General features: G+C 43.0%; 1 protein-coding gene across 1 annotated transcript in view; it reads right to left on the minus strand.

Moving 5' to 3' along the window:
• Positions 1 to 25,865, minus strand: part of AGK (acylglycerol kinase) — a gene marked incomplete in the record, with an annotated part of 68,223 nt that overhangs the window by 19,802 nt on the left and 22,556 nt on the right. The window contains 5 exon segments of the mRNA XM_056517767.1: positions 1 to 59; positions 9,619 to 9,694; positions 15,944 to 16,023; positions 21,998 to 22,037; positions 22,812 to 22,938. Coding sequence (XP_056373742.1) covers positions 1 to 59; positions 9,619 to 9,694; positions 15,944 to 16,023; positions 21,998 to 22,037; positions 22,812 to 22,938 — 382 coding nt within the window.

The raw sequence follows: 25,865 nt of genomic DNA on the forward strand, positions 1-25,865 counted from the left end.
ATCAGATCTGTGTTCTCAATCAGCTCCAACATCTTTTTGGCCTGACCTTCATAGTCCGTCTGGAAGATATAAGGGCACAACTAAGTATTGAGATAGAAGCGTAAATCTGAATATTAAAGGGGTATTCTAGGAAAAAACTTTATTTTATATATATATATATATATATATATATATATCTCAACTGGCTCCAGAAAGTTAAACAGATTTGTAAATTACTTCTATTAAAAAATCTTAATCCTTTCAATAATTATCAGCTGCTGAAGTTGAGTTGTTGATTTCTGTCTGACAACAGTGCTCTCTGCTGACATCTCTGCTGATCTCGGGAACTGCACAGAGCAGAAGAGGTTTGCTATGGGGATTTGTTTCTAAACTGGGCGGTTCCCGAGACAGGTGTCATCAGAGAGCACTTAGACAGAAAACAACAACTCAACTTCAGCAGCTCATAAGTACTGAAAGGATTAAGATTTTTTAATAGAAGTAATTTACAAATCTGTTTAACTTTCTGGAGCCAGTTGATATATATAAAAAAGTTATTTTCCTTGATAACCCCTTTAAAGGTTATTAAGGTATTTTTATCTTGTTTTAGGTAAAGCTGGGTGACAACCAATTCTGCTGCACAGGAAATTCCACATAGAGTCTCCGTTGTGTGAACGGAGCCCAACAGAAACACATGGATGATCTTCTCAGAAACAGCGCCACTACTCTTGAAAGGTTGCTTCTGGTATTGCGGTACATTTCCTTAAAATGGGAGTGAACTTGCAATACCAGATACGGCCTATAGATAAAAGTGGCTCAGTTTCTGGAAGAATGCAGCAATGTTTTTATTTTATTTATTTATTTTTAACAAGAAAGCAGAGTGACAACCCTAGTGTGAAATGTAAGATGGCAACGCACAGTGATCCCTCAACTTACAATGGCCTCAACATACAATAGTTTCAGCATACAATGGTCTTTTCTGGACCATTGTAAGTTAAACCAGACTCAACATACAATGTACAGACAGTCCAGATCTGTGATACCTGTCAATGGCTTAAAGAACTGACCAATCAGAATGGTCAATTTACAGGTAACCCCCTGTATTACTGAAGTGTATGCACTGCCTGATGTCCTGGTAGCGTCCCCTACAGTACAGGGAGGTATTACATGTTCTGTACTAATCTTTACCTGTATTACTGAAGTGCATGCACTGACTGGTGTTCGGTAGCGCCCCCTACAGTACAGGGAGATATTACATGTTCTGTACTCTTTACCTGCATTACTGTGAAGTGTATGCACTGACTGGTGTCTGGTAACACCCCCTACAGTACAGAGAGGTATTACATGTTCTGTACTCATTACCTGTATTACTGAAGTGTATGCCCTGACTGTGTCTGTTAGCGCCCCCTACAGTACAGGGAGGTATTACATGTTCTGTACTCTTTACCTGTATTACTGAAGTGCATGCACTGACTGGTGTCTGGTAGCGCCCCTTACAGTACAGGGAGGTATTACATGTTCTGTACTCTTTACCTGTATTACTGAAGTGTATGCACTGACTGGTGTCTGGTAGCGCCCCCTACAGTACAGGGGGGTATTACAAGTATTGTACTCTTTACCTGTATTACTGAAGTGTATGCACTGACTGGTGTCTGGTAGCGCCCCCTACAGTACAGGGAGGTATTACATGTTCTGTACTCTTTACCTGTACCAGGGTTAGCTGCTCCTTTGGACACCAGGTGAGGGCGGCTCCATGTTACTTTTTAGGACATTGCGTCTACTGTACAGGACCTGAAGAAGCTCCTGTCCTCTACATAGACCAGTGTTTCCCAAGCAGGGTGCCCCCAGCTGTTGCAAAACTACAACTCCCAGCATGCCGGACAGCCTTTGGCTGTCCGGGTATGCTGGGGGTTGTAATTTTGCAACAGCTGGAGGCTCCCTGCTTGGGAAACACTGACATAGACAGTGATTACAGCTCCCAGCAGATCTTTATTACTTTTATATGGAAGGATTTGCTCTATCTATATTAGTTATCTACATATTTTTCTTTAATTCTCACTTTTCCTATTTTTGGATGACATTTTGGTGCCTTTAGAACCAATTACCAGGTTTCCATAGAGTTCTGGTCTCAACATACAATGGTTCCAACATACAATGGTCGTCCTGGAACCGATTAATATTGTAACTTGAGGGAGCGCTGTAATTTCTGGTGATTTATCTGACGCTTTTTGGTTCATTTACCATTCGGACTGCATCGGCGGTACATAACTGCGCTGTACTTAGAGCATCTCTCATCTGCGAATCCGTAAGAAGGTCTCCGGGAGCTGTCAGCGCTATTTATATATATAAATCACAATCAACAATCTGCCGCCTGAGAATAGCTGGATGGCAATTAGCGGTCGCGGTGCTAATCACCACTCTTCACACGATCTGTCACAGCACTTCAGAAGACACTGGCACCGTGCCTAATGTGGAGTGGCACCTGCCATGTGTACGTAAGACAGAGACGGTAATGGACGGCCACCACTGGGCAGGTGACAACTCACCTGTGTAACCTACCTGTGAGATCTCCACTGGGGAGGAAGAAATAAAGGGGCGAACGCTTCACACCTCTGCACGTATCTCAGATACTTACTGTCTGCACGAATACATTAAAAGAAAGAAGATCCGGTGGAGTGAATTATGAATGTGAAAAACCATCTAGGCTGAGATATCATCACTTGAGTTTACAGAACCTGAAGATTGAGGCTGCACTACTGAGACAGGCTAATGCTTCCTGTCCCAGGACTCCCAAACCTTTTTTGCACTAGAAATGTTAAAGGGGTACTCCGCCGCTTAGACATCTTATTCCCTATCCTGACACGGACAGAGGTGTCAGCAGAGAGCACTGTGGACAAGACAAAAAAAGAAATTCAGAAAGAAAATAATTTCCTCTGTAGCATACAGCCACTAAAAAGTACTGGAAGGGTAAGTATTTTTTAATAGAAGTCATTTACAAATCTGTTTAACTTTCTGGCACCAACTTTAAAAAAAACTAAATAATTAAAATACGTTTTCCACCGGAGTACCCCTCCAATTTCTCCCCCCGTCAGAGTTTCCCCAATCACATTCTCACCCCCGTCACATTCCTCCCCCGCGGTCACATTCTTCCCACGTCACATTCCCCCCCCCCCCCCCCCATTACATTCTCCCCCCCATGCCAGATTCCCCCCCCTCATGGTAACATCTCACCCCCCCCATCCCCTGTCACATTCTCCCTCTTGTCACATTCTCCCCCATGTCATATCCCCCCCCCCCCCAGCCCCAAATGAAATACACTGGATGGTTTTCTAATCTACCGCCGGATCCGGGAAACCAAGTGTGTTTGCAGCCGAAAAACACCTTTCCCCATCAGCCAATCACTGGCTTATCACATGCCACCGCTGCAGCCAGTGATTGGCTGAAAAGGGAAAGGTCCTTCTGCTTGTACGGAGAAGAGATGAGACACCGGACCGCACGGAAGGGAACGGCATCTGCAGGGACCGGGAATAAGTGAGCAGAAGGTTTTTTTTTTTATGTTTCTCCCTGCGTCTTTTACTTAGCACAGTGTTACTCTACCAGGGTGCCTCCAGCTGTTGTGAAATTACAACTCCCAGCATGCCCGGACAGCCTTTGGCTGTCCGGGCATGCTGGGAGTTGTAGTTTTGCAACAGCTGGAGGCACCCTGGTTGGGAAACACTGACTTTTAGTATTTTAATTTGTTTTTACCCGCTCTAGCCGGGCCCTGCCTTCAGCCGCAAACGGGAGCTGGCCCAAGCAGATAATCCCAAGTTTTGCGCCGTATCGCTATATCGCAATTCACAATCGTGCCCGTCTAAAGAATGAACATGATCATTCTTTTGGCGGAATTCCACAGGACAGCCGTTAAGTACTACCACTGATGATTTCGGCGGCGCCTGCTGCAAGTGTGCTGAGCCCTAAAATGTGTAAGTCCGAAATTGAACAGAGGGGGTTAAAATTTCTCCCCCTTCCCGGTCGCTTTTCCGTCGTCCTCTCTGTTTAACATTCACAGCGGCCGAGTAGAAAGAGTCTTCTAATTTCGGAGCGGGGTGGTGGCTCCGAACGGCTCTAATTAATCCGCAACACTTGATTGCATTTCCAATTCCCCCTCCTCTCCCCGTCTTTCCACTTGCAATTTTCTTTGCTGACTTGAACAGGTCCGCAGCCGGCTGATACTGTGACCTACAAAGCCAGCCCAGCAGATCCGAGGGCTCCGACTTTAATACTGTAACAGAGGTGACTTACCTAGGGAAACTGCAGGGACTAAAGTTGTGCTGTCACACCAACATCAAGGACTTGCATAACTAACTATTCCATAAAATAGGGGCACTGCAATACGATTCCCTAGTATCCCCTTTGATTCCCTCTGCACATTCTCTCTCTCCAAGGTGTTACTCTTCCTCCTTTTCCCCTACGGCATGCAGCTGCATCTCCTTTATCTACTATTTATTATATTAAAGAAGAACTGCAGTTTTTGTCTTTTTTCCCCCCCATATCTAGAACATTCACTATTACTAGCCCTACAGTGTCATCTGTTTCATTCCAGCACAGCTGCATCAATGTGTTTCATTACCCTAACTGGGTTATGTGATCACCAGTCTGACACACTGTGTAAGAAAGTGCTCAGTCCTGGGTCAGCTGACTTTCTGCAAACTACAAAATGACATCACCATTAGCTCCCAGACCCCTTCTAGCGCTATCTGTATACTGCTGCTGCTATATCTATGGGATCAGGATATATATAGTAGTTACACTGCTGCTGCTACCTCTATGGATCCTAGATTTACAAGAATATAACAAGAATACAAGAATATAACTACTATAATACTGCTCCTATATACAAGAATATAACTACTATAATACTGCTCCTATATACAAGAATATAACTACTATAATGCTGCCTCCTATATACAAGAATATAACTACTATAATACTGCTCCTATGTACAAGAATATAACTACTATAATACTGCTCCTATATACAAGAATATAACTACTATAATGCTGCCTCCTATATACAAGAATATAACTACTATAATACTGCTCCTATATACAAGAATATAACTACTATAATACTGCTCCTATGTACACGAATATAACTGTTATAATACTGCTCCTATATACAATATAACTACTATAATACTGCTCCTATATACAAGAATATAACTACTATAATACTGCTCCTATATACAAGAATATAACTACTATAATACTGCTCCTATATACAAGACTATAACTACTGTAATACTGCTCCTATATACAAGAATATAACTACTATAATACTGCCCCTATATACAAGAATATAACTACTATAATACTGCCTCCTATATACAAGAATATAACTACTATAATACTGCTCCTATATACAAGAATAGAACTACTATAATACTGCTCCTATATACAAGAATATAACTACTATAATACTGCTCCTATGTACATGAATATAACTACTATAATACTGCTCCTATATACAAGAATATAACTACTATAATACCGCTCCTATATACAAGAATATAACTACTATAATACCGCTCCTATATACAAGAATATAACTACTATAATACTGCCTCCTATATACAGGAATATAACTACTATAATACTGTCTCCTATATACAAGAATATAACTACTATAATACTGCTCCTATATACAAGAATATAACTACTATAATACTTCTCCTATGTACATGAATATAACTACTATAATACTGCTCCTATGTACAAGAATATAACTACTATAATACTGCTCCTATATACAAGAATATAACTACTATAATACTACCTCCTATATACAAGAATATAACTACTATAATACTGCTCCTATATACAAGAATATAACTACTATAATACTGCTCCTATATACAAGAATGTAACTACTATAATACTGCCTCCTATATACAGGAATATAACTACTATAATACTGTCTCCTATATACAAGAATATAACTACTATAATACTGCTCCTATATACAAGAATATAACTACTATAATACTGCCTCCTATATACAAGAATATATCTACTATAATACTGCTCCTATATACAAGAATATATCTACTATAATACTGCTCCTATGTACAAGAATATAACTACTATAATACTGCTCCTATATACAAGAATATAACTACTATAATACTGCTCCTATATACAAGAATATAACTACTATAATACTTCTCCTATATACAAGAATATAACTACTATAATACTGCCTCCTATATACAAGAATATAACTACTATAATACTGCCTCCTATAAACAAGAATATAACTACTATAATACTGCTCCTATATACAAGAATATAACTACTATAATACTGCTCCTATATACAAGAATATAACTACTATAATAATGTTCCTATATACAAGAATATAACTACTATAATACTGCCTCCTATATACAAGAATATAACTACTATAATACTGCTCCTATATACAAGAATATAACTACTATAATACTGTTCCTATATACAAGAATATAACTACTATAATACTGCTCCTATATACAAGAATATAACTACTATAATACTGTTCCTATATACAAGAATATAACTACTATAATACTGCTCCTATATACAAGAATATAACTACTATAATACTGCTCCTATATACAAGAATATGACTACTATAATACTGCTCCTATGTACACGAATATAACTGTTATAATACTGCTCCTATATACAATATAACTACTATAATACTGCTCCTATATACAAGAATATAACTACTATAATACTGCTCCTATATACAAGAATATAACTACTATAATACTGCCTCCTATATACAAGAATATAACTACTATAATGCTGCTCCTATATACAAGAATATAACTACTATAATACTGCCCCTATATACAAGAATATAACTACTATAATACTGCTCCTATGTACAAGAATATAACTACTATAATACTGCTCCTATATACAAGAATATAACTACTATAATACTGCTCCTATATACAAGAATATAACTACTATAATACTGCCTCATATATACAAGAATATAACTACTATAATGCTGCTCCTATATACAAGAATATAACTACTATAATACTGCTTCTATATACAGGAATATAACCACTATAATACTGCTCCTATATACAAGAATATAACTACTATAATACTGCTCCTATGTACAAGAATATAACTACTATAATACTGCTCCTATATACAAGAATATAACTACTATAATACTGCTCCTATATACAAGAATATAACTACTATAATACTGCCTCATATATACAAGAATATAACTACTATAATGCTGCTCCTATATACAAGAATATAACTACTATAATACTGCTTCTATATACAGGAATATAACCACTATAATACTGCTCCTATATACAAGAATATACCTACTTTAATACTGATGACTATTTTACTACTGTTTTAGAGCTCTCTGCTACATACATACCCTTTCTGCAGTGACATTGTGTTCCGCGGCGGGAGGGTTATTTGGATGGTGGATGAGTTTTTAAGTAGGCTAATAGTTTACCATTAGGCTAATAGTAATTTAGTAAATTAGCAAGGCGCCTTTTTCTCTAAGTAATGACGGCCTCGGGGGGACACACATTAGTACGTGGCATCCATCCCACATCATAAGGGGGCGATTACAGCGACATCCTCCTCAAGGCGTATTTTACTTTTTGTAATGAGATTTGTACCCCGCGGCGGAGAATCCTCGATCACAAACACAAGTATTTCTTATACAGTATTACAATGAATCCAAACTCCTGCATTAACTCTGCTTTTACCTCCCGAGTCCTGAAGGGGGCACTGCTGATAACACAACATTTCATAGTATCTAAACATATGCCATAGTAGTGGCTGACATCAATGGGGAAAACTGCAGCATTAAAGGGGTACTCCTCCTCTAGACATCTTATCCCCTATCAAAAGAATCCGTGCACCCCAGACATCCGGTGCACGGAGCGAACTTCCAGTGCACGGGCGATACGGGGCGGAGCTCGTGATGTCACGGCCATGCCCCCTCAATGCAAGTCTATTGGAGGGGGCGTGACGTTAGTCACGCCCCCTCCCATAGACTTGCATTGAGGGGGCGTGGCTGTGACGTCACGAGGGGGGGCGCGGGCGTGACATCACAAGCCTCCGGCGCTAAACCCTTTAAAGTTTCACAATCATCCGTGCCAGTAATATGCCACATCACCGGATGACTGGCGGGGCGGAGCACGTGATGTCACGGCCATGCCCCCTCAATTCAAGTCTATGGGAGGGGGCGTGATGGACGTCCCGCCCCCTCCCATAGACTTGCATTGAGGGGCGTGGCTGTGATGTCACAAGTGGGGCGTGGCCGTGATGTCACGAGCGGGGCGCAGCCACGACTTCACGAGCCTCCGGCGCTAAACCCTTTAAAGCTTCACTATCATTGAGAGTCAGACAAACACGTGGAAAGTTTTGGTCGGTCGGGGTCTCAGTGCAGAGACCCCGCACCGATCTCTAGATACAGCTCGGTGAAACACGTGGCAGCGCGCTTCACTTCCCAGCTCGGTACTTGCTCCGTTATAGTCAAACGCGCTGCTACGCGTGGTCACCAAGCTGTATTTAGAGATCGGTGGGGGTCTCAGACTATTGATATGAGTGGATGACATGTCAAGTGTTTATCTAAAAGACAGAAAAGCTGGGTTCACACTTCGGAATTTCCGAGCTGAGAAATTTCACTTGGAGATTCAAGTGTAGCAGCCTTTGGTTGGGCATGCTGGGAGTTGTAGTTTGGTGTCAGGCATTTCTGCCGCACATCATCTTCTCATTCCTCCGTGGGACTTTTCTTTCTCTGCAGCACATCTCATCCTCCTCCTTCCTTCCTTTTCTTCTTCCCCACGCCACCTGGTCCTTCTTCCTCCACTGACCTCCTTTTCCTACACCGCACGTTTCATCCTTCCTTTAAATAATTATTTTTTTTTTTCATATCAATTGGCTCCAGAAAGGTAAACAGATTTGTAAATTACTTCTATTAAAAAAAAATCTTAATCCTACCAGTACTTATCAGCTGCTGAAGTTGAGTTGTTCTCTTCTGTCTGACCACATTGCTCTCTGCTGACACCTGTCTGTCTGTCTCAGGAACTGTCCAGAGTAGCAGCAAATCCCCATAGCAAACCTCTCCTGCTATGGACAGTTCATGAGACGGACAGAGGTGTCAGCAGAGAGCGCAACTAAACTTCAGCCGCTGATAAGTACTGGAAGGATTAAGATTTTTTAATGGAAGTAATTTACAAATCTGTTTAACTTTCTGGAGCTAGTTGATATGAAAAAAAAAAAGTTTTGGTGCATTCCTAGTTCCTCTTGAGGTCATTATCCAGCTTTTCCAAACTCCTGAAAAGCAAATCTGCTCAAATATAGAGGACTTCCTACTAGGTATATTTATCCCCATTCAGGTCACCATGAAAGCAGGATGACGGCTCATTGTAGGAGCAGGACTTGGGGACATATTGGTTACCACCCAGCTTTATAAGGGAAAGATATAATTAGGTTAAAGCTAAAGTTTCTTTTCAGAAAACTGACAGAGGACAATTTTTATGGTCACTATATAATAATAAAACGTAAAAACAAAAAGCAAACGTTAAAACAACAACAACAATCAGGAAGAGGCGCCCACCTTCACCACGTGAACATCTATTCCAGCAAGGTGCAGTATAGGAGCAGAATTCTTCTCAAAGAGCGTCCTGGCTTTCCTAAAAAAGAAAAAGACAGAATAATAGTTCAAACATAAGACATTAAATCCTCACATACAGCTGCTTCACCCAATAGGAGTATTTGTGCTACATCCATAACAATAGGAACCTACAACAGATAAAGGTCACTGCATAGCAAAGGACCATTCATGTCATGGGTTGATCTTAATGCTAAGGGGAGCAGTACTTCCATTCTTGGAATGAAGCACAGATAGTACTACCTCCATGTCTCTAATGTTGGTACAGATAGTACTACCTCCATGTCTCTAATGTTGCTACAGATAGTACTACCATCATGCCTCTAATGTTGGTCCGGTAATACTACCTCCCTGTCTCTAATGTTGGTACAGTTAGTACTACCTTCATGCCTCTAATGTTGGTACAGATAGTACTACCTCCATGTCTCTAATGTTGGTACAGATAGTACTACCTCCATGACTCTAATGTTGGTCCGGTAATACTACCTCCATGTCTCTAATGTTGGTACAGTTAGTACTACCTTCATGCCTCTAATGTTGGTACAGATAGTAATGCCTCCATGTCTCTAATTTTGGTACAGACAGTACTACCTCCATGACTAATGTTGGTACAGATTGTACCAAAATTAGAGTCATGGAGGTAGTACTATCTGTACCAACATTAGAGTCATGGAGGTAGTACTATCTGTACATACATTAGTGTAATGGAGGTAGTACTATCTGTACATACATTAGAGACATGGAGGTAGTACTATCTGTACCAACATTAGAGTTATGGAGGTAATACGGATAGTACTACCTCTATGACTCTAATGTTCGTACAAATAGTACTACCTCCATGTCTCTAATGTTGGTACAGATAGTACTACCTACCGGTCTCTAATTTTAGTACTAACCCTGGAAAAAAAAGAACAGATGAAAGCACTGCTAGTACTAAAAACTTGCATATGATTTAGGTGTACACAGTACCTACGTCTCTCAGTAGATGATATAGTCTAAAAGAGTACTGACTTCAGTTTTTTTTTTCTAAAAATAATTCAGTCAGTGCTGTACCCTATTTCCCCTGTAAGCAATGTAGGCACAGATAGCACTGTCTCCCTGTATAGCATGTAAGTAAAGCTAGTACTTTCTCCCTGACACCTCTATAAACAATATAAATTCACATAATACTGCCTGTAAATTATTTATATACACAGCAATATATAGCAATTGTCTATGCTGTGAAGATACAAGATGTGCAGCACCTGAAACTACGGATACTGGAAGCCTGTGCTAGCATTTCTCCTGCGGTGTATATAGTAGTATATAGCAGTGTATACGGATACTGGAAGCCTGTGCTAGCATTTCTCCTGCAGTGTATATAGTAGTATATAGCAGTGTATATGGATACTGAAAGCCTGTGCTAGCATTTCTCCTGCGGTGTATATAGTAGTATATAGCAGTGTATACGGATACTGGAAGCCTGTGCTAGCATTTCTCCTGCGGTGTATATAGTAGTAAATAGCAGTGTATACGGATACTGGAAGCCTGTGCTAGCATTTCTCCTGCGGTGTATATAGTAGTATATAGCAGTGTATACGGATACTGGAAGCCTGTGCTAGCATTTCTCCTGCGGTGTATATAGTAGTATATAGCAGTATTTACGGATACTGGAAGCCTGTGCTAGCATTTCTCCTGCGGTGTATATAGTAGTATATAGCAGTGTATACGGATACTGGAAGCCTGTGCTAGCATTTCTCCTGCGGTGTATATAGTAGTATATAGCAGTATATAGAGAAGAGGGTTGCATTGACAATACAACACAATGGGCAGCACATTGAACACATTTTATAAGTGGTCAGAAACCTGTAAATAACTCATGAAAGAATAAAGTTACGTTAAAACCAATCACATCATTGTTTTTCTTGTGAAATTCCCAATAAGTTTGATGTGTCACATGACCCTCTTCCTATTGAAAAAACAAAAGTTAGATTCAAATTGGCCGACTTCAAAATGGCCGCCATGGTCACCACCCATCTTGGAAAGTTTCCCCCCTCACATATACTAATGTGTCACAAACAGGAAGTTATCACCAACCATTCCCATTTTATTAAGGTGTATCCATATAAATGCCCCCCCCTGTACAATTCCAAACAAGCAGGTAGGTAACAATGGATAAGATAAACCTGTTAAAGGAAGAGACGCCCTTTAACATGTTCACTTTATACAGAACATGAAGGTCATGTGATTACAGGTCAATCTATAAATCAATGCGCCAATGTAGGATTTACAGGCCCAGCTGCCCCAAGCGAATCACTTACAGAACAAGAGAGCTAAGGGGTTAAAAGGTGACTGCACCTCCCGATTACACAGATCAATGGCTTCTCTCCGAGTGACGCTTGACCTGGTTTTGTGGGGTTGCCCTTTCAAAAAGCAGCAAGGAGGCGTTAAGCTGCGGTCTGATGGCTTCTTCCCTGTTGTGCAAAATTAATCACCGGAATAGAAGATCAGGAGACGGCGCGCATGCAGGTCAGGCCTTGTCTGCTGCCCTTAACCCAGTGTGTCCCAACCAGGGTGCCTCCAGCTGTTGCAAAACTACAAACGCCAAGCAACAGATAGACCAGTTGTGCCCTTTGTTTCTCAGGTAGCTCCATCGCTCCCACAGACCAGTGTCTCCCAACCAGTGTGCCTCCAGCTGTTGCAAAACTACAACTACCAGCCTTTTGGCTGTCCAGACATGCTGGGTGTTGTAGTTTTGTGACAGCTGGAGGCACACTGGTTGGAAAACATTACCTTAACCCCTTCCAATGCAGCAATTTTTTTTTTGTGTAGCCATACTGAGGGTTTTTTTTTTTTGTTTTTTTACGGAATGCGCTGTATTCTTCATTCGTACCAATTGATGTACCATATAATGTTTTTGTCTTTTACTTTTGAGTGTGTTGGAATGGGGGGGGGGGGGGAACTAAAACTTTTTGGGGGACTTTTATTTTTAAAGAATTGATCATGAAACATTAAAAAAAAAATAAAAAAAGAATAATTGGCCCAGAAATAATACCATATATACTCGAGTATAAGCCGACTGTGCTGCAGGGACCGTCTGGTGGGGAGGGATAGTCGTTCCGGGCTGTCCATGTTCACCGGGGGGGGGGGCCTCTTCTCCGCGCTTCAGGCCCGGAATAGAGACGTTGCCTTGACGACGACGCACAGGGACGTTGCTCATGAACGTCCCTGTGCGTCGTCGTCAAGGCAACATCACTATTCTGGGGTCGGGCCCGGAGCGGAGAAGAGGCACCCCCCCCCCCGGTGAAGACTGACAGCCCAGAACGACTATCCCTCCCCACCGGACGGTCCCTGCAGCACAGATGGCCCGGACCAGCTCACCCTAATGTCCCGCCGAGCGGAGGAGAGTACAAAACTAAAGGGGGGGGGGGGGGGGTCTGGATGTTGACGAAGGCCGCAGTGGTCTTCCACCTGCGGACCTCCAGATGTTTCAAAACTACAACTCCCAGCATGCCCGGACAGCCGGTGGCTGTCCGGGCATGTTGGGAGTTGTAGTTTTGAAACATCTGGAGGTCCGCAGGTTGAAGACCACTGAGGGCGGAGAGTTCACTCGAGTATAAGCCGAGGGGGGTGTTTTCAGCACGAAAAATCGTGCTGAAAAACTCGGCTTATACTCGAGTATATACGGTAAACTGAAAGCCAACATTTTTTTAGTTTTTTTAAAGCATATTTTGAGGGTTTACTGTGTTACTGTATTTTCTCATTTCACACCGAGACTGGCAAAGTAGTTTAGAAACCCTAAAAAGAATTGTGTCCTTTGTTTCTCAGGTCGATCCCACAGACCAGATGGTTGGGAAACACTGATGCATTGTAACAAACCTTCAGCTTTGAGAGCTGTCTGGGCATGCTGGGAGCTGTAGTTTTGCAACATTTGGAGACAAACAGGTTGGGAAACACTGATCTACAATGATGCATTGTAACAAACCCTCAGCTTTTCGGGCTGTCCGGACATTCTGGAAGCTGTAGTTTTGCAACAGCTGGAGACAACCTGGTTGGGAAACACTGATCTACAATGATGCATTGTAACATACTCTTAGCTTTGTGGTCTGCTCAGCCATGCTGGGAGTTGTAGTTGTGCAACTGCTGGAGGCACCCCTGTTGGGAAACACTGTCATAGACAATGAACATGAGTGCATGAATACCATCCGCTGAGGATATATATGTAATTGTGTGTGTGTTAAAGAAGGCATGAGGCTCTGCCAGCCTCTGTAGAACGTACCTGTGCTTCTTGGCAGGCATTTAGGGGGTTAAACATCGGGGATTGGAGTTATCTGCGATCCCAGAAGGTGTCAGCTGTCATATAAAACCATGGAGTCTCCTCCATACACCGAGTCTGACATACATGTCAATGGGAGAAGGGAATAAGCCGCTGCCAGACACCTCAGGCAGCAGTTATCTCCCATCAGTACAAAGGATCAGGTACGTTAAAATCTAAACTTTTCCTTTACCCAATATTTGGCATCAGGGAGATTTAGGTCAAATCCATACACATTTAAAGGGGTACTCCGGTGGAAAACCATTTTTTTTTTTTTTCATGAACTGTTGCCAGAATGTTAAACAGATTTGTACCGTATATACTCGAGTATAAACAGAGTTTTTCAGCACAATTTTTCTTGCTGAAAACGCCCCCCTCGGCTTATACTTGAGTGAACTCTCCGCCTGTCAATGGTCTTCAACCTGCGGACCGCCAGATGTTGCAAAACTACAACTCCCAGCATGCCCGGACAGCCGATGGCTGTCCGGGCATGCTGGGAGTTGTAGTTTTGCAACATCTGGAGGTCCGCAGGTTGAAGACGACTGCGGCCTTCGTCATCATCCAGACCCCCCTTTAGTTTACTACTCACCTCCCCTCGGTGGGAAGGAAGGGTGAGCTGGTCCGGGCCATCTATGCTGCAAGGACCGTCCGGAGGGGAGGGTTAGTCGTTCCGGGCTGTCCATCTTCACCGGGCCGGCCCTAGACTAGTGACATTGCCTTGACGATGACGCACAGGGACATCCTTGCGCAGCAGACGTACCTGCGCATGAACGTCCATGTGCGTCATCGTCAAGGCAACGTCACTAGTCCGGGGCCGGCCCGGAGCGGAGAAGAGGGCCGACCCGGTGAAGATGGACAGCCCGGAACGACTAACCCTCCCCTCCGGACGGTCCCTGCAGCATAAATGGCCCGGAACAGCTCACCCTTCCTTCCCACCGAGGGGAGGTGAGTAGAAAACTAAAGGGGGGGAGGGGGGGGTCTGGATGATGATGAAGGCCGCAGTGGTCTTCAACCTGCGGACCTCCAGATGTTTCAAAACTACAACTCCAAGCAGGGTGATGATGACAGGGAGGGGGATGATGTATTTCCCACCCTAGGCTTATAGTCGAGTCAATAACTTTTCCTGGGTTTTTGGGGTGAAATTAGGGGCCTCTGCTAATATTCGGGTATATACTAGAAATAACCTATTAAAAAATCTTTACCCTTCCAGTACGTTTTAGCAGCTGTATGCTACAGAGGAAATTCTGTTCTTTTTCAATTTCTTTTTTGTCTTGTCCACAGTCCTCTCTGCTGACACCTCTGTCCGAGTCAGGAACTGTCCAGAGCAGGAGAAAATCCCCATTGCAAACCTATGCTGCACCGGACAGTTCCTGACACGTACAGAGGTGTCAGCAGAGAGCACTGTGGACAAGACAAAAAAGAAATTCAAAAAGAAAATAATTTCCTCTGTAGCATACAGCTGCTAAAAAGTACAGGAAGGGTAAAGATTTTTTTAATAGAAGTAATTTACAAGTCTGGTTTTTTTTTGGCACCCGTTGACTTATAAAGACCTTAAAAAAAAAATTTAATTTTACCACCGGAGTACCCTTTTAATGGTCAGGCATCCATCTATTCCACATGGTCACCTGCACAGCAAATAGAGTACAGATAGTCTGCAGGTTTAAAGGGGTACTCCGCTGCTCAGCTTTTGGAACAAACTTTTCAGAACGCTGGAGCTCGTGACATCATACCCCCGCCCCCTCATGACGTCACGCCCCGCCCCCTAAATGCAAGTCTATGGGAGGGGGCGTGACGGTAGTCACGCCGCTCCCATAGACTTGCAATGAGGGGGCGGGGCGTCATGAGGGGGCAGGGCTATGACGTCACGAGCTTCCGGCTCCAGTGTTCAGAACAGTTTGTTCCAAACGCTGAGCAGCGGAGTACCCCTTTTAAGGGCCCTTTATTCAGTAAACGTTCTCCGTAACAATCTCTTCTTACCCTTTGCACGCCGCCGGATTTAGGAAAACTGTCGCCTTCTTCACCGTTTCATTGGGGTAAATGAGCTGGTTCCCAAAGACCTAAGTAAAAAATCAGAATATCAAGTTACAGGATACATATAAAATCATGAAATAATGTTCATTTTATGGGATTCTCTAACAAATAACATGTGGATGACCTCCGGGGGCCCCATCGACAATTAAAGGGGTTATCCAGGAAAAATAACTTTTTTTTATATATCAACTGGCTCCAGAAAGTGAAACAGATTTGTAAATTACTTCTATTAAAAAAATCTTAATCCTTTCAGTACTTATGAGCTTCTGAAGATAAGGTTGTTCTTTTCTGTCTACGTGCTCTCTGATGACACGTGTCTCGGGAAACGCCCAGTTTAGAAGAGGTTTGCTATGGGGATTTGCTTCTAAACTGGGCGTTTCCCAAGACACGTGTCATCAGAGAGGACTTAGACAGAAAAGAACAACCTTAACTTCAGAAGCTCATAAGTACTGAAAGGATTAAGATTTTTTTAATAGAAGTAATTTACAAATCTAGACATCCACGGTAAAGTAATAAATGCAGGGCACTCACCACAAATATTCAATGTTCTTTATTCATACGATCTTTCACATCTCAGTGCGGTAAGACGCTCGACAGGGGTTTGATTCGGGGCTACAGTCCGTTTCTCGCGATACTTGCGCTTCAACAGGCCCACGTCATCAAGTCTGCTTTCACGTCTTAACCCCTTAAGGACGCAGGACGTAAATGTACGTCCTGGTGAGGTGGTACTTAACGCACCAGGACGTACATTTACGTCCTAAGCATAACCGCGGGCATCGGAGCGATGCCCGTGTCATGCGCGGCTGATCCCGGCTGCTAATCGCAGCCAGGGACCCGCCGGCAATGGCCGACGCCCGCGATCTCGCGGGCGTCCGCCATTAACCCCTCAGGTGCCGGGATCAATACAGATCCCGGCATCTGCGGGAGTTCGCGATTAAAATGAACGATCGGATCGCCCGCAGCGCTGCTGCGGGGATCCGATCATTCATAACGCCGCACGGAGGTCCCCTCTCCTTCCTCCGTGCGGCTCCCGGCGTCTCCTGCTCTGGTCTGTGATCGAGCAGACCAGAGCAGGAGATGACCGATAATACTGATCTGTTCTATGTCCTATACATAGAACAGATCAGTATTAGCAATCATGGTATTGCTATGAATAGTCCCCTATGGGGACTATTCAAGTGTAAAAAAATTTTTAAAAAAATGTAAAAGTAAAAGTAAAAAAAAAGTGAAAAATCCCCTCCCCCAATAAAAAAGTAAAACGTCCGTTTTTTTCCTATTTTACCCCCAAAAAGCGTAAAAAACATTTTTTATAGACATATTTGGTATCGCCGCGTGCGTAAATGTCCGAACTATTAAAATAAAATGTTAATGATCCCGTACGGTGAACGGCGTGAACGAAAAAAATTTTAAAAAGTCCAAAATTCCTACTTTTTTAATACATTTTATTAAAAAAAAAATTATAAAAAATGTATTAAAAGTTTTTTATATACAAATGTGGTATCAAAAAAAAGTACAGATCATGGCGCATAAAATGAGCCCCCATACCGCCGCTTATACTGAAAAATAAAAAAGTTATAGGTCATCAAAATAAAGGGATTATAAACGTACTAATTTGGTTAAAAAGTTTGTGATTTTTTTTAAGCGCAACAATAATATAAAAGTATATAATAATGGGTATCATTTTAATCGTATTGACCCTCAGAATAAAGAACACATGTCATTTTTACCAGAAATTGTACGGCGTGAAAACAAAACCTTCCAAAATTAGCAAAATTGCGTTTTTCGTTTTCATTTCCCCACAAAAATAGTGTTTTTTGGTTGCGCCATACATTTTATGATATAATGAGTGATGTCATTACAAAGGACAACTGGTCACGCAAAAAATAAGCCCTCATACTAGTCTGTGGATGAAAATATAAAAGAGTTATGATTTTTAGAAGGCGAGGAGGAAAAAATGAAAACGTAAAAATTAAATTGTCTGAGTCCTTAAGGCCAAAATGGGCTGAGTCCTTAAGGGGTTAAATAACCCCTCTCGATGTTGCCATGGGAACGTGACAACAACCGGAACACAGGTATGTGATTTAAAACAAATTAAAAACAAACTTGGAACGTAGAGATATTATTACAATAATAAATTTAGTTCGGTCTTATCATTGAGACTAGAGATGAGCGAACTTACAGTAAATTCGATTTGTCACAAACTTCTCGGCTCGGCAGTTGATGACTTATCCTGCGTCAAATTAGTTCAGCCTTCAGGTGCTCCGGTGGGGTGGAAAAGGTGGATACATTCCTAGGAAAGAGTCTCCTAGGACTGTATCCACCTTTTCCAGCCCATCGGAGCACCTGAAAGCTGAACTAATTTATGCTGGAAAAGTCATCAACTGCCGAGCCGAGAAGTTTGTGAAGAATCGAATGTACTGTAAGTTCGCTCATCTTTAATACAGGGGATACCTGAACGGAGAAGACACCGAGAAGGCAGGTAAGGTCCCTCCCGGTGTCCTGTAAGCAGTAACCCGGCTATTCAGTCAGGCTGTTCGGGACCACCGCGGTGAAATCGCGGCGGTCCCGAACTGCTCGACTGAACAGCCGCGTCAGCTTTGATCGCCGCGTCTGAAGGGTTAATACAGGGCATCACCGCGATCGGTGATGTCCTGTATTAGCCGCGGGTCCCGGCCGTTGATGGCCGCAGGGACCGCCGTGATAGGGGTGTATTCGCCGTATAAGACGCACCGACTTTTCCCCCCCAGTTTTGTGTGCGTCTTATACGGCGAAAAATACGGAACATGTTATCAACTGCCTCACTTGTACATTGTAACCATTCAAGATAATGTATTTTGCTTTGGAATTTAGGTTACAGAATGAACAGGAGCTGCAGGGACAATTTCCCTTTGGCCTCTGTTCAGACAACCAATCACGGTTTTTCACAGTTTTTTTCTGATTTTGTTTTCTCCACAACCCTCCAACAGTTTGATTCCTCTTATATGTCACTAAGGGCTTTTCACTTGTCACTTTTGCTAAATCTTGATCAGTTTTGCAGTAAGGGCCAATTATTAAGGATGGTGTCGGCCGCCACTTCGTGCGGAGGTCGACACCCGCTATCTGGCCGGAGAGCCTGGCCCCCGTACAGAGAGATCGCAGGGGGCCCCAGCGGTCGGACCCCCCGCGATCTCAAACTTATCCCCTATCCTTAGGATAGGGGATAAGTTTTTCACCACTGGACTACCCCTTTAAAAATTGGCTGAACGGAATGCTTTGTTTTACATGGGGGGGATGGGATGACTTAAAATGGAGCAAAGAGTTACTAGAAATATTGTTTTCTGTAACCAAATGTTATAATTTGATCTTCGCTGATGTTTCCAGATGTTTGTTACCATACTGGGAAGTGAAGCGCATATTCATATCATTTTTACTATTGATGAACTCAACAAATTCGTCAAATTCCGCTTCTGAACCTTCCCAGATGATAAACAAATCATTTACAAATCTTAAATAAAGTATCTTTTTATTGTACACGCACTAACATGTAAGTGTAACCGATTTTATATCGGAAAAACCAAAAGACCTTTGTTCCACCGCATCCGTGAACATGTCCGATCCTTGAAGACCGGGGTAGGAGCTCTGCGCTTCATTGAGCACATTAATGAGGCGCACAGCAGAGAAGCAGAGCCATTTAAATTTACCAGTCTTGAAAGGGTTGAACATGCGGACGAGGGGTGGAACAAAGACGAACTGCTGATAAGGAAAGAAACCAGATGGATACTGTGTCTCGAAGCTACGGGCTGTGTAGGTCTCAATGATAAGACCGAACTAAATGTATTATTGTAATAATATCTCTACGTTCCAAGTTTGTTTTTAATTTGTTTTAAATCACATACCTGTGTACCGGTTGTTGTCACGTTCCCATGGCAACATCGGGAGGGGTTATTTAAGAGGAGCGATTAAAGGAGTTACAATTGTTTAGTCTTGAGAAGAGACGTTTAAGGGGGGATATGATAAACGTATATAAGTATATTAACGGCCCATACAAAAAATATGGAGAAAAACTGTTCCAGGTTAAACCCCCCAAAGGACGAGGGGGCACTCCCTCCGTCTGGAGAAGAAAAGGTTTAGTCTAAAGGGGCGACACGCCTTCTTTACCATGAGAACTGTGAACTTATGGAACAGTCTACCTCAGGAACTGGTCACAGCAGGAACAATTAACAGCTTTAAAACAGGATTAGATACATTCCTGGAACAAAATAAGATTAATGCTTATGAAGAAATATAAAATCCCATCCCTTCCCCAATATCGCGCCACACCCCTACCCCTTAATTCCCTGGTTGAACTTGACTATGTAACTATGTAATAAAGAACATTGAATATTTGTGGTGAGTGCCCTGCATTTATTCCTTTACCGTGGATATCTTGATTTTCTTGCTGGCTATTAGTTGCAGAGAAGACAACCATTTGGACTTTATTCCTGATCTGTTGGAAAGGGAGCGTCATAGTGAAAAGGTGCTTGAGCCGGGCAGTGCCGGGTGCATTCTATTGTGAGTGAATTTAATTTACAAATCTGTTTAACTTTCTGGAGCCAGTTGATATATAAAAAAAAAGTTTTTTCCTGGAATACCCCTTTAAAACTAAGGGGCTGTGGCACTCGAGGCCCTTTAAAGGGGTACTCCGAAGGGAATTTAAAAAAAAAATGGATTGGTGCCAGAAAGTTATACAGATTTGTAAATTACTTCTATTTAAAAAATCTTAATCCTTCCAGTACTTAGTTGCTGTATGCTCCAGAAGAAGTTGTGTAGTTCTTTCCAGTCTGACCACAGTGCTTTCTGCTGCCACCTCTGTCCGTGTCAGGAACTGTCCAGATCAGGAGCAAATCCCCATAAACATCTCTTCCTCTGTCAGTTCCTGAGATGGACAGAGGTGTCAGCAAAGAGCACTCTGGTCAGACTGGAAAAAACTACACAACTTCCTCTGGAGTATACAGCAGCTGATAAGTACTGGAAGGATTAGGATATTTAAATAGAAGTCATTTATAAATCTGTTTTAATTCATGTTAAAAAAAATTTCTTGCATGTGTTCCGAATGCAGAAAGTTGCTCCCAAACTCTTCTGGGAGCGGCAACTTATCTTCTGTGCACTGTGAACGCACATGGTCAGCTTTTTACGTCTTCTCCTTCTATTTCTGACCTATGGGGATTGCCAGATGGGTCCCGAAGATTGCCAGAGGAACGCCGTTCCCATAGATATGACTTAATTGGGTATTTTGTCCCCTAAAAACGTATCCTGTGCTTACCAGGTAAGTGTCTGAATGGCGGTCGGCACATGCTCCATTCAATACCTATGGGAGCACTGGAGATACCAGAGCACTGTACTCAGGTAGCTCCGTTGCTCCAAAAGACCAGTGTTTCCAAGCCAGGGTGCCTCCAGCTGTTGCAAAACTACAACTACAAACTAATTAGGGGGAACTATACTACCAACCTAATGTGGGGGAACTATGCTGCCAACCTAATGTGGGGGAACTATACTACCAACCTAATGTGGGGTAACTATACTACCAACCTAATGTGGGGTAACTATACTACCAACCTAATGTGGGGTAACTATACTACCAACCTAATGTGGGGTAACTATACTACCAACCTAATGTGGGGTAACTATACTACCAACCTAATGTGGGGTATCTACAACCTAATGTAGGGGGAACTATACTACCAACCTAATTTGGGGGAACTATGCTGCCAACCTAATGTGAGGGAACTATACTACCAACCTAATGTGGGGGAACTATACTGCACCTAATGTGAGGGAACTACAACCTAATGTGGGGGAACTATACTACCAACCTAATGTGAGGGAACTACAACCTAATGTGGGGGAACTAATGTAGGGGGAACTATGCTGTCTACCTAGTGTGGGGGAACTATGGTAAGGTACATCGCGGTAGAGGGGTAGCCTTATACAGCGAGTGTATATATAACGAGTCGGATATCTGTCAGCCTCTGCAGAACATACCTGTGCTTCTTCGCAGGCCGCCCTCCTCAGCAAGTTATCACTGTGCAGGAAACAAAGAGGGAAAAAATATGTGCGTCAATACAGACTTATGGCTGTATTTTTTTTACTGCCCAACAGAGACTAGTGGCGCTAGTGTCCAATATGGAGACTGCACAAAACGTATAGGTGTGGGTGAAAACATAAAGGGGGTTATCCAGGGAAAAAACTTTTTTTTTATATATATATATATCAACTTGGTCCAGAAAGTTAAACAGATTTGTAAATTACTTCTATTAAAAAATCTTAACCCTTTCAGTACTTATGAGCTGCTGAAGTTGAGTTGTTCTTTTTCTGTCTAAGTGCTCTCTGATGACATGTGTCTTGGGAACCGCCCAGTTTAGAAGCAAATCCCCATAGCAAACCTCTTCTACTCTGTGCAGTTCCCGAGACAGACAGAGATGTCAGCAGAGAGCACTGTTGCCAGACAGAAAACAACAACTCAACTTCAGCAGCTGATAATTATTGAAAGGATTAAGATCTTTTTTATAGAAGTAATTTACAAATCTGTTTAACTTTCTGGAGCCAGCTGATATAAAAAAAATAAAAATAAATCTTTTTCTGGAATACCCCTTTAACACTTCGGGTTCCATAAAAAAATGGATGATCACTTGAATAGGACTAAGCTGCAAATGGAACCCATGGATCAGACGTGGAGGCAGCCATGTTTGTCATATGACCCCTATAAGTATAAATAAATGCTGATACCATCCCATTTGGCCTTGGATAGGGGTCTGTGCACTAAACATGGAGACCCTGCCGCAGTGCCGCTCCTTACCAGTACTTGCCGTACATCCAGTTGCTTCCATACGCCAGCAGGCAGAAGCCTACGGTGCTCTTCTTCCAGTGGTTGCGGAGGGTTTTAAATATTCGGACAACTCTCGCCATCGCTTCGACAACAGTTACTGCGCCATAGAAGGAAACACAGGATTTTAGAAACAGTATAAAAATATAGAAAAGTCTCGGCTTCAGCACTATCATTATGTGTAACAACTCCGCTGGGTTCACGCTATCAGACGCATTGTTGCTTATGTGCATTACAGTCCTGGCCCGACCGCGGGTCTTGTGTCCCAAGACATATGGTAATGCCGGGACAGGTGTCGGTGAATCGCCGGTGTACACCAAGCCTAAAAGGTAAAGCCAAAGATGAATGTGGAAAACGCACCGATATGTACGTTCAAATGGACAACTTATCTACAGGACAGGATTGATAGGTGGGGGTCTGACCGCTGGGACACTCACTAAAACCAGAGACCCAAAATTCACTGTTAGGATGGAGGGGCACTTAAAGGGGTACTCCACTGCTCAGCATTTGGAACAAACTGTGGCATCACTGACACATCCATAGTTCATCCTTCATCCATTTTTATACTGGCTTCCCGTGTATGCATATACTGTATTACTATCTGGCGTGTTATAGATTTCTACTAGTATCTGCCCTGCCCTTGTTCTTTTCTGTCTGGTAACAGTGCTCTCTGCTGACATCTCTGCTTGTCTCGGGAACTGCACAGAGTAGAAGAGATTTGCTATGGGGATTCGCTTCTACTTTGGACAGTTCCCAAGACAGGTGTCATCAGAGAGCACTTAGAGAGAAAAGAACAACTCAACTTCAGCAGCTCATAAGTACTGAAATCTGTTCAACTTTCTGGAACATACACACATACACAGTGACCCCCCCCCCGACCTACGATGGCCCCTGACACACGATAATTTCAACATGCGATGGCCTCTCAGAGACAATCACATGTTGAAGGCAGCATCAACATACGATGCTTTTGTATGTCGGGGCCATCGCATAAACAGCTATCTGGCAGCGCAGACTGCTTCAGCTGCCCCCGGATAGCCATTTACGGTGCCCCGTGTGGTCCGCTGATGGTCTCCTACCTGTCCTCGGCACGTCCTCTTCGGGATTCCCTGCATCGCCAGCGCTCTCCATCGTCGTCATCACATCGCTGCTCACGCCGTCCCGTCATCCAATAGGAGCGGCGTGCATAGTGACGTGATGGCAGCGACGTGAGAGCGACGATCTCGGGGAAGCAGAGACGTCCGGAGCGCCGGGGACACCACGGGGACGCACCTACATCGATGGACGGCGACATCCTGGACAGCGGTGACGGGTCCGGAGAGGCGGCGACAGGTGAGTACAACTTCCTATACTTTACATTGCACGGATCCCTCAACATACGATGGTTTCAACAAACGATGGTCCGTTTGGAACGGATTACCATCGTATGTTGAGGGACCACTATATATATAAAGTTTTTCCTGGAAAACCGCGTTAAGGTGAGGGGGGGGGGTTATTTATTTATTTTTAATAGAGGGGACCTATTGGAGGAAATGACATCTTTCTGTCTGTTGATGTCATGGCGTCTGCATGATCTGCAGGTGTCGGGGACATTTTCATCAGTACAAATATTCATGCAACGGTCCAGTATCGGGACACACCTGGGCATTTTGTTTGCAATGTATTATAAAATATTGGTATTTCAATTCCAAGTAAGTGTAACATTTTTTTTATAAAAGGGTATAAAAAAAAAAAAACACCCCCCAAACACCCTCCTGAGCATCCTGAAAACCAAAAATTAGCGACGTCCTTAAAGGGGTACTCCGATGCACAGCATTTGGAACAAACTGTTCCAAACGCTGGAGTTGGCAACTCGTGACCATCATAGCCCCACCCCCTCATGATGGCATGCCCTGCCCCCTCAATGCAAGTCTATGGGAGGGGGTGTGACGCCCCCTCCCATAGACTTGCATTGAGGGGGGCAGGGCGTCACGAGCTCCCGGCACCGGCTCCAGCGTTCGGAACAGTTTGTTCCAAACGCTGAGCAGCGGAGCAACCCTTTAAACTTGAGCGTTTTTTTTCTGCGATTCTCATAATATTAAAGGGGTTATCCAGGAAAAAAAAACTTTTTTTTTTTAAATATCAACTGGCTCCGGAAAGTTAAACAGATTTGTAAATTACATCTATTAAAAAAAATCTTAATCCTTCCAATAGTTATTAGCTTCTGAAGTTGAGTTGTTGTTTTCTGTCTAACTGCTCTCTGATTACACCTGTCTCGGGAACTGCCCAGTTTAGAAGCAAATCCCCATAGCAAACTTCTTCTAAACTGGGCAGTTCCCGAGACACGTGTCATCAGAGAGCACTTAGAAAAGAACGACTCAACTTCAGAAGCTCATAAGTACTGAAAGGATTACGATTTTTTAATAGAAGTAATTTACAAATTTGGAGCCAGTTGATATATATATATATATAAAAAATAAATACATTTTCCTGGATAACCACTTTAATGTCTTTAGTATTTACAGAAGTGATGACAACCCCGGCGCTCATCCATACAGGACGTGTCACAGCCGGGAGCGGAGATGAACGCGGCCGCGCTGCTCTTATCTGGACACCTCTCCCTGAATATCCGAGCAGGTTATCTGCACAACATGATCCGCACGAGATTCCCCGGGGATACGAAGGACGACATTAATGGAGTCTCCGGTGAAGTCTGTCTGACCGCTATCTCTCTCTCCAGTGTCCGCGTCACGCCGATGCCTGACAGACAAAATCAATGCAAAGCACCCGCTGCCCCCGGCTTCCCCCTGACAACGGGGGCAGCGAGGAGACGGAGGCGGAGATAAGCGGCAGAAAGAGGAGAAAACATAACTGGAATCCTAAGAGGAAGAGACCGTTCTCTCAATCATCTACAGTGACAGGATCTACGAAAATTCTTCTTCGCACTGGACAATCCCTACTGCATGCTGGGAAACACTGCCCTAAATATTAGAAGGATCCATTGACAATAAGCAGATCGAAAAGTGCCCCCGCCCCACTGCAGTACCG

The sequence above is a fragment of the Hyla sarda genome, chromosome 4 (assembly GCF_029499605.1).
Source record: "Hyla sarda isolate aHylSar1 chromosome 4, aHylSar1.hap1, whole genome shotgun sequence".
Classification (NCBI taxonomy): domain Eukaryota; kingdom Metazoa; phylum Chordata; class Amphibia; order Anura; family Hylidae; genus Hyla; species Hyla sarda.